The sequence below is a fragment of the Nicotiana tomentosiformis genome, chromosome 7, assembly GCF_000390325.3.
Source record: "Nicotiana tomentosiformis chromosome 7, ASM39032v3, whole genome shotgun sequence".
Lineage (NCBI taxonomy): Eukaryota > Viridiplantae > Streptophyta > Magnoliopsida > Solanales > Solanaceae > Nicotiana > Nicotiana tomentosiformis.
In genome coordinates, this window is record NC_090818.1 from 75,824,237 (window position 1) to 75,834,881 (window position 10,645).

At 40.3% G+C, this 10,645-nt stretch overlaps 1 protein-coding gene across 1 annotated transcript; it reads left to right on the forward strand.

The window, feature by feature from the left end:
* Nucleotides 1-4,443: 4,443 nt before the first annotated feature.
* On the forward strand, nucleotides 4,444-5,343 carry LOC138895834 (uncharacterized). Its single transcript, XM_070180571.1, has one exon. The coding sequence runs from the start codon at nucleotides 4,444-4,446 to the stop codon at nucleotides 5,341-5,343; it is 900 nt and encodes a 299-aa protein (XP_070036672.1).
* The last annotated feature ends 5,302 nt before the right edge of the window (nucleotides 5,344-10,645 follow it).

Below are 10,645 nucleotides of genomic sequence, written 5' to 3' on the forward strand. Positions count from 1 at the left end.
GGCGGGGGTGGTAATAATTAATACATCCCTTCCCAATAGCTGTCAAGTTAAAAAAAAGAAAACTTTAAAAATTGAATGAAGTCAAAAAATTATTCTAGTACGCAATTATTAATAAAACAATTGACTCACTTAAATAGAAGTAATTACTTATCTCCTCCTCTTTCCTTATTTCACTTGACATTGTAATAATTGGGTAATTACTTTGTACTCTTTTCTTAATTTTTGTTTACTTTTAAATGAACATTTTTTTGTCAAAACTTTTACAAACTAAAAACTGGTAATATAAAGGGAACTTGAAATTTCTTTTATTATCTTTGTTAAAAGCTGAAGCGCTTGAACATATTCGATACAATTATATACCTATAGTATTATCTGTTATTTAGGTTTAAAGAGATGTTTGAAAATTAAGATTTATCTCGACTTAGAAAACATTATTATGATACTTTTATCCTTTTGCCCCCTGTTAATTGAGATGGAGATTTTTTCTTTGTGGACATAAACTATCAATAACATATGTTTAATCAGTTAGGAGTTAGCTACTCCTACTAAACCAAAATATTAGCATCCTAAATATAGTGCTATACCAACTGAAATCCCGCGCCGCCAATTTTCAAAATCCTCTCCGTACAGGCGAATCAAAGCTACAGTAACGCGTCAGTGGCAAAATGGCCACAGTGCCTCCGTCCAACGGTGAAAAACCGCCGGACCACCACCAAAAGATACGTCCTACAAATGCGCACCTCCCCCGACAAACCCCATTCCAAAATAACACCCCAGTCGTGACAGATATCCAAAAAGGCGCAGGGATCACTGTTCACAAAAATCGCATGGGAGCATCTGAAGTTTCCCAAGTGAGTTATGGGCCAAATTCCAAAATTCCAAGCCGTGAAAACTCTTCTCCATCATCAGACGCACCTCTCCACCAAATTTCAGGCATTTCCACCATGGGAATTGTCGTCACCGACGAGTTAAAAATTTCTGGCATAACAGAAATGGTCGTCGATAGTGTTCCAGGGGTCCAAATGGGAAAAATTCGATACCAATCTGCTCGTTTTCATGAGGAGGATCTGATTGCATATCCAATTTCACATGGGTGTCAATCACAAGCTCCAATTTTGGAATCAAAGATTCCTGGCAGCGTGAATACTCCAGGTGTTCGACAAAATTACAAATCCAATTTTGGCCCAAATTGCAATCAATTGGCTATTGAGAATTCATCTCCAACACCTAAGGACCATGCAAACAAAGTTGCAGACCAATCCATCAGGGCATTCGATCATCATGATCAGCTCAAGAACCCAGTAATGCACCAGTTGGTCGGCGATAGTATTCCGGCGATCCAAAATAGCCAAGACCAATGCCAAATTGTTTGTTAATCTCAGTAGATTGATAATGATCAATCAAATTGCCTCAACAATGTTTCAATCGACGCAACAATCCAAAAAACACTCCCAGTAGACTTAACTGTCACAGGTGTTCGACGAAATGTCCAGGAGAATTCTGAAGCTAATTTGATCGAGCCTGATGTTTCCCAAATACCACAATGTGATATAGAAGGTAATTGGCAAAGAAAATCTGAACTACACTTCCTCCAAAGTGATGATCATACCCTTTTTTCCACTCAGTCTGCCATGTTGGTTGAGCCATGTGCCCCTGCTGTACCTGTGGCCCCTATTGAGCAAGACCATAATGAAATCCCTGAAGCTAATGTGCAAAATACCCTCTCTACATCCCCCTTGCAATCCCATGATCCTAAAGAGAAAGGTGTGATAACACATGTTGAGCTGCAGGGCCAAAAACCTGGCAAGCCAAAGTCCCAACCTAGCTAACAGCAGTCACAACAACTTGAAAACCTTTATAAATAACCACCCTAAGATCTCAGCATACTTTGACAAACATGCCAAGAAGATCCCCCCCACTGAACCAAACCTCCCAAGCAACAGTTACTACTTCATCCAGCCTAGATGCCAACAAAGAAAACCCCCAACCTTTTGGAACAAAAGAACAGCCCAAAAAGAACCCCAAAAATACTGAACCACCCCCACCTACAGTCACCCATTCATATGCTACAAAGATAAGAACACGATTTGAAGCAAAAAGAACACCAATGTCTTTCACCCCCCCCCCCCTAAACTGACCACCAAACAAGGCATGCCTGAAGTTGTATTCAAAAAGGAAGACTACATGGTCAACTTAGCTACTAGGTGCAAATACACAGTGGTAGGAAAATTTTCCAATACCATGCCTAGAATAGAAGTCATTAGAAGAAGTTTCATCACTCAAACTAAGCTTAAAGGAGAAGTCAAGATTGCACATTTCAATGCTAAGACTGTCTACATTGACTTAGACAATGAATATGATCATGCCACAGTCTGGAACAAGCAATTCATGTACATCCAAGGTCAAATAATGAAGCTGGAAGCATGGACACCTCTTTTTAAGCCAAATGAAGACTCTCCAATTGTGGCAGTGTGGATTGTCATCCCAGAACTCCCATGGCATTTTTACTACATGGAGATCCTTACCCCACTACTGTCTCATGTTGGCAAAGCATTATTTCTGGACCTTGCATCATTTCAAAAAATAAGGGGAACTGTAGCTAAGGTTAAGATGCAGATTTATCTCACAAAGAACAGACCATACCATGTTTGGTTGGGTTATGATGACAATCAAGATGAAAATGGGAATGGTCAATGGTTAAAGATACAGTATGAAAGCATTCCTGATTATTGCTCCTACTGTAGATTGCTAGGGAACACTACTCATGCATGGCCTGCAAAATCCAAGAATGAAGACCTGCAAAAGAAAAAGATCAGTGAAGCACAAGCATAACAGGAAAAAGCAGCAGGATCAGCTCAATTTCACCACTCACAGTTGTAACAAACTCATAACAACAACCAAAACTCAGAAGGTCAGCGATCTCAATAGAACATTCAATCAAAAGACAATGCACAAAATAGGACAGAACCAAAGACACTAGGGGCTAACTCTTCACAGGAAGAATGGAAAACACAGAAAAATAAAAAATCAAAGGGAAGTGCTCACAATAAGAAGCAACAGGTTGTTTACATAGCTAAACAACTAACCAATCAGCAGCATCGGATCATAACAAAGGAGAATCAGTAACAGGACCCCCAAACCTCAGGTATGGCTTCTATCAATCCTCCAGCTCCACTAGAGAGGAGTGCAGATTCTAGTGCCCAGAATCAACCCATTTCCCCTGCTCCCCCTATTGTTTTTGCTGCTGAAGTTATTGGAGGAAAGGAGATCTGTCAGGAAGAAACAGTAGGTAATAGAGAAGGGGTTCTAAATAGGGGTGGGATTTCTCATGTTTTTCATGAGTGTGCTGATGCACAAATAACTGACCATAGAATTAATCATACCCCTGCTACCACAGTTGCTAATCCTGCTCATGACACTGCAATTCATGTGAGTTCTGAGGAGGACATTGAACAACAATTAATCAAAAAAATTAAAGGAAAAGATCATGTGCAAGACACCAGCCACACAAAGAGCGAAAAGAAGAACAGTCCTAGCCAAAAGAAAAGAAGAGTAATACAGAGCAAAGAGGAGGCACTAAGAATTCAAAAAGCCTCAGCAGTCACCAACAAAGAAAATACAGTTATAGAGGTACAATAGGCAAGTGTTGATGATGCTGAACTACAACCTCTCTTATTTGACAATGAATCAAAAAAGGATAAATTTTTCAATACAAATGAAGAACAGGAACCAAATGCTAACATGAATCCCCAGTAAAGAATGCTCTCACAAGAAGGTGATCAACCCAGTGATTATCATTATGTCCCTGATCCTGGAGATGGCCAATTGAATAGATTCTCTCCTTCAGGAATGGATCTTGATGAGTACATGCCAATCCTGTCAGAAGATGAATTAGAGGATGGAAGTGTGGACCTGAATGAAGACCAACATTATGATATTCTCATTAGAGCCATTAATGGAGATACTAACAAAGACCACACGATAGCCAGTCAAGGTTTGTCACCAAGACAAATGGGACCTTCACCAAGAATCACCAGAAGTAAGACTGCAGTTGGCCCTAGTACCACCCAAAAGTCCAAACACTTACCCATTTCCTGGTGATTAGTACAATCATTTGAAATGCAAGAGGCATCAGAACCTCTGGAGCTATTGAAAGGCTCAAACTTCTGAAAAAACTTCACCAACTCTCTTTTATTATTGTCCTTGAACCTTTCCTTCAATCCAATGCAATTCAACCCAATAACCTCAACTACTTCAGACTCCAACTTTCTATGCATAAAGCAGCTGCCAATGTTAATGACAAGATTTGGGTTTTTTTGGGAGCAGGAATTCAGTGGTACTGTGCTGGACCATGATGAACAACAAATGACTATTGAACTCAAACATATGGAAGCTGATGATCCCTTTCAGGTCACTGTTATCTAAGCTAAGTATAAACCTTCTATGAGAATTCCTCTATGGCAAACTTTGAGATTGAAATCCACCAGTTGTTCTGTTCCTTGGTGTATCATTGGTGATTTCAATGGTATAGCCTCAGTTGAAGAGAAGATTGATGGGCTCCCATATCAAATGAAGAAGAGCATTGACTTTCTTAGCATGATTGAAGATTGTGGGCTTGTTGACCTTGCTTTCTATGGTCCAAGATACACATGGTCAAATGGTAGAGGCCCATGTTTAATAGGTTGGAAAAGACTGGATAGAGGTATAGTTAATGACAATTGGCTAACATCCTTTCCTACCACCACCATTACCCATCTAGCAGCTGCTGGTTCTGACCACTCTCCCCTCCTTTTGGAACTTCATGTGAGGCAAGAACACAATCAGAAGTACTTTAAATTTCTCAATTGCTGGACTGAAAATGAGTCATTCAAACCCTTAGTTCACCAGGTCTGGTCCACACATATTGCTGGCAGTGCTATGTGGATTTTTCACCAGAAATTGAAAACTACCTCTAGGGCACTGAGTGTCTGGTCAAGAGAACAATATGGTGACATTTTTCAACTACCCAAGGAGTTTGAACAAAAGGTTAGGGAAGCTGAAGAGAAATGGTTATCAACCAATGATCCTTCTGATAGAGCTGCTCTTCATGAGATTCAAGCCCAATATACTAAATATCTGAAGACTGAAGAAGTTGTTCTAAGGCAAAAAATGCAGCTTCACTGGTTCAAAGATGGTGATGCCAACTCCAGATACTTTCACAGCTTAATCAGAGGAAGAAGAAGAAAGTTGTACATTCATAAACTAAAAAATGAGGAAGGGGATTGGATACAAAGGGATGAGACTATTGGTGAAGCTGCTTGTGAATATTTTAAAGAGATCTTTTCTAAAATATGGAGGGGGTGATAAGAGAAGACCTTCTCAACTGTATTCCCAGCATGATCACCCCTGAAGATAATGCTGAACTCATCAAAGATCCTACCTTACAGGAACTCAAAAAAATGGTCTTTTCTATGAACCCTAACAGTGCAGCAGGTCTAGATGGAATGAATGGAAAAAATTTCCAAGCATGCCAGGAAATAATCAATCAGGACCTTATCAATGTTGTCCTGGCCTACTTCAGAGGCAGTGTTATGCCAAAGTACATGACCAATGCTTGTTTGGTTCTCCTGCCTAAGGTTGAATTTCCAAACTCCTTAACAATATTCAGACCAATCAGCCTTAGTAACTTCATCAATATGGTCATTTCCAAAGTCATTTGCACTAGATTAGCCCCCATCCTTCCCAAGATCATATCTCCTAATCAATCTGGATTTGTTAGGGGAAGGAGCATTTCTGAGAATATTATGCTTGCACAAGAAATTGTTTAGGGAATCAAAAAGCCAAATATTGGTGCCAATGTCGTGATCAAGCTTGATATGGCCAAAGCTTATGACAGAGTCTCATGGGCTTTCACTTGAATTATGTTGAGAAGAATGGGGTTATGTGAGATTATCATTGATATGATTTGGAGGACAATGTCCAACAATTGGTATTCAGTTATTGTCAATGGTACCAGGCATGAATTATTTATGTCTACCAGAGGTTTGAAGCAAGGCGATCCTCTCTCCCATGCCCTTTTCATTATTGGTGTTGAACTCCTGTCAAGAATGCTAAACAACTTCACCCATGATCAATTTTTCAATGGTTTCTACATGGAAAAGAGAGGTCCCCAGGTCAACCATCTTAGCTTTGCAGATGATATTATCATTTTCACTTCAGGGTGCAGATCCTTACTTCTAAATATCATGAAGATCTTAAGTGATTATGAAATCACCTCTGGGCAGCAGATCAACAAAAACAAGAGCCATTTCATAGTTCCAGCTTGTGTGTTTCACTACAATGTGAGCAGAATTCAATAGATAACAGGCTTCACTAGGAAAGAATCCCCTATCACATACCTTGGTTGCCCCCTATATATTGGCAGGAAGAGGATCATGTACTTTAATGGCTTAATTTCTAAGGTGGTCAATAGGATTAGAGGTTGGCAGAGCAAGTTACTTTCTTATGGGGGCAGAGTTATACTAATCAAACATATACTTCAATCCCTTCCTATTCATCTGCTTTCAGCAGTCTCTCCTCCCAAGACAGTCATGAAGCAGATTGAAAAGCTGGCTGCCCAATTTTTTTGGGGGGTTGATAAGGACAGAAATAAATATCACTGGGCTTTATGGTCAAAGATGGCATACCCCATAAAGGAAGGTGGCATTGGGACAAGATCCATATAATATGTGTGCAAAGCTATGGAGTTCAAACAGTGGTAGAATTTTAGAACCAAACAGTCCTTGTGGAGAAGATTTCTTATGGCTAAATACTGTCAAAGTCACACCTCATCTCTAAAAAGTGGGACACAGGGCAATCTCAAGCATGGAAAAAGCTCATGGTCAATAAGAAAGAGGTAGAAAAACATATTCATTGGAGGTTACATTCAGGGGAGGTCAGCTTCTGGTGGGACAACTAGCTTGGTACAGGCCCTCTAACACACCATAGAACTGATAGTGGCAGACCAGGCAAGGTTCCAGTCTCATACTTCTGGGAAGCAGGACAGTGGAATATTCAGATGTTGAATGCTTTAGCTCCTGCACACATAATCCCCCAGATCATTCTTATTACCATTCATTTCAATCCTCACATACCAGATAAACCTATATGGATACCACACACAACAGGTAATTTTACCTGTGCATCAGCCTGGGAAGTCATTAGAACGAAAAAACAACATCTCTTCTCCAATTCCAAAATTTAGCACAACAAGATTCCATTCAAATGGTCTTTCTGCCTTTGGAGAGCCCTTCGAAATAAACTACCCACTGATGATAGGTTTGTCTCATTTGTCCAGCCTACTGTCACCAGGTGTGTTTGTTGTATCAAACCTCAGGGGGAATTCATTGACCATATATTCAGTAAAGGGCATTTTGCAAGAACAGTTTGGAGGAAATTTTCTGGTATTGCTAGACTGAACATTGATGATCTCCCTCTCAGACTTCTTTTGATGAAATGGTGTCTTCTGAAAGCCAACAATGTAGTCCACAAACTCCTGCTTGACACCATTCCAGTTATCATTTACTAGAATCTTTGGAAGAATAGGTGTGGAGCCAAATATGGCAATAGGAATTCATCTATCACTAGGGTGGTTTTTGCTATTCACTCAGACATCCTTCTTCTTCTCAAGACTAGCTATCCTCAGATCAAATGGCCTCTCAACTGGAATGACATCTACACCCTGTTTGAGAATGTGAAACATATCACCACCATCACTCAAGTGACATGGGCTAAACTGAGGTTCAATTTGTGAAAGTGAACTGTGATGGCAGTGCCCTTACAAATCCGGGAAGAATTTGAGTTGGTGTCATTGTCAGGGATCACCATGGCCAATTCATCCATGCCATAGCCTCCCTTCTGGGCACTGGCACCAATAACCTAGCAGAAACCATTGCTGCTACCATTGGAGTCAACTGGTGTATTGAGAATAGTTTTGCTAGGATCCACCTATAGGTTGACTTAGCTCTTTTGGTACATTGGGTCAACAACACATCCAATCCTCTATGGAATATTCATATGCAAATCCAATAGCTGCAACAACTCTGCCAACAGTGTGAGGAAATCAGATGCACACAAATATTCAGGGAAGCAAATTGCCCTACTGACTCTTTGTCCAAACTTAGCCATGATCTCCCACAGCTTACCCATTTCAATAATATTCTCAACCTCCCCTCCCATATCAGAGGCCAGATTATATTGGACCAAATGGGCAACCCATCTTTCAGGTACAAGAAGACAACCACTATACAAATTCCATCAAGCATCACCACCAACCTCACTTCATCCAATGGCTATGGATGATCTCCACAAACATCTGGGAGCTGACCTAACTGTCCAAAGTAAATCAGAGCTTTCAGCACACTGTCATCACCACAATAGAAGAACCATCATGATAGTGCAGGAATTTTTAGCTAACCTTTTTTTCCTTTTTGCTGGAATAGCAGAAATGTCTACATCATCGGTGAAAATCCAATGTGTGGTATTAGCATCCTTGATGCTCATTCTATTGGATATCCCTCAGTGCAAATGGACATTTCCTGATCTCCCACATACACATAAAGTGCATCTCCCTACCACAACACCTCCCACATTCCATCATACTTACAAGCAAGCTCACCACTCCCTGAACATCTCACTCACTGCTCCAGTACACACAAGAACCTGGCAGCAGCAGCTGGATGAAGCAGCACCACCTCTCACCACTTTTTGGGACCTAAAACACACAAGAACCTGGGCACTAAGGCTGCAAGGTCTAGCATTGGGGTGACATCATTTCACACTACCAACACTCTAGCCACTGAGGACACCAGCTCTCAAGGATCTACCTGGTTCTATTTACTTTTCTGGAGGTGTACAACACCCCATAAGATGATCATGAACCTTCTGATCAATTATCCACTACACCAACCACCCCCCTCTAAAGCACACACACAATACCTACACCACAGATCACAGTCAGCTACAACACTCATATACCAAATACACCAGTCACACATGGTATACCCTTCATGAGGCCATACCATTCTTAGAAAGAAACATAGTAACCCTACTCTTTCTACATCCACAACACTCCTAAATCACACAAAATCATCCTCCTATCACAACTCCCACAACACACAAGAACCTGGGAGCAAGTTTTTATCTAACTGGTTTGTTTCCTTTTGTAGGTATAATGGCCATATCCGGATTGTTGATGCACTTGCAAGGTGTAGTATCAACATCTCTTATGTTCAATCTCTTGGGAATGCATCAACTTTCTTGGGCATGCCAAAGAACCAATGTCACCTTGGCACAAATACAGTCATGCATAGCTCACAAGACCCATCAGAAAATGCATACTGGCAGTCACAAAGCCACCAACAAGAGCATCAATCTAGCTCAGCATTGCACACCCCATATATACATAGACAAGCTCCTAGTACCTAGAAGTTCACCACAACAGCTTTAATTCTGGATACAAGTTGCAGACCATCAGCGGACTTTGCTAGGGGCACAGACCTAGCTTTCATGCTCTCTTTGTTCACATGTTCTCAGCAACAGCAACCCACTCCTGGCTCTAGCATCTCCAGCAGTCAGATGTCATCACCTCCACATGCCTGCCTAGAGAGCATATGTATATTAGATGTACCCTACTGCTCACTCTCCTTTGTCAAAAACAAATAGACAGCAGCAGCTTATTGGCCCAGCTCATTGGGTCCTTTTGATTCCTATCTTCAATTTGGCTTTCTTTGATCTCAATGTCAAGCAAAGTTGAAGATAGCACTTCCTTCAGTCTCACACTTTTTGTTATCCTCCACTGGAGGTTTCGCCTATCTCAGATGTAGCACAGTTATCTGCTTAGTAGATTTAGGATCATTTGTACTCCATTGTATAGTTTACCTAGGTACACTAAACCATATTTTTGTATATCCAACTGTCTATCACAGTCATATAGACAATTAGAATCTTCATATAAGTCTAACTTCATATAGTTTTTTAGGTACACTTGACTATCATTTTGTGATGATCAAGTGTACAATTATTTTTTGAGAGATAAGGTTTATGTCCCCCTCCATTGTTGTACTTTACTTTACATTTATAAAAATTTACCCTAGGCACAATGCCTAGTGGATTTTGAAAAAAAAAAATAGTGTAATGAATGTATGGGTCAAAATCTGTTTCTAGAGTGTTTAAACAAAGATAATACTAAGGGAAGCGTTCTCGAGCCATTGCTAAACGAAATGACCCAAGAAGCAGCAAAGTCCCTGGTCGAAGTGACGACAAAAGCCATAGTCGAGATGTCAACAAGGGCCAAGGTCGAGGTCGAATATCGTTGAAAAGAGCTGCAACGACTAATATTTCAAAATAGGACATTAAAAGAGAATATTTTAGTGGATATTATCTGCACTTGTACTATTAGGATTTCTTAGGAACATGTCCCATATATATAGAAATAAGAGACAATGATAGGGGCATGTTACATTCATTTGATAAGAACAGACTTTTGAGAAAAGATTCTCTCTTTGATAAAGATTCCACATTTTTCCATCCGATCCGAGAATAATTCAAACATTCCAGAATTTGTCTGTCACTCATCATTGTCAGGAAGGACAATCATCTAGTTCATCCTTTATTGGATGAACCACAT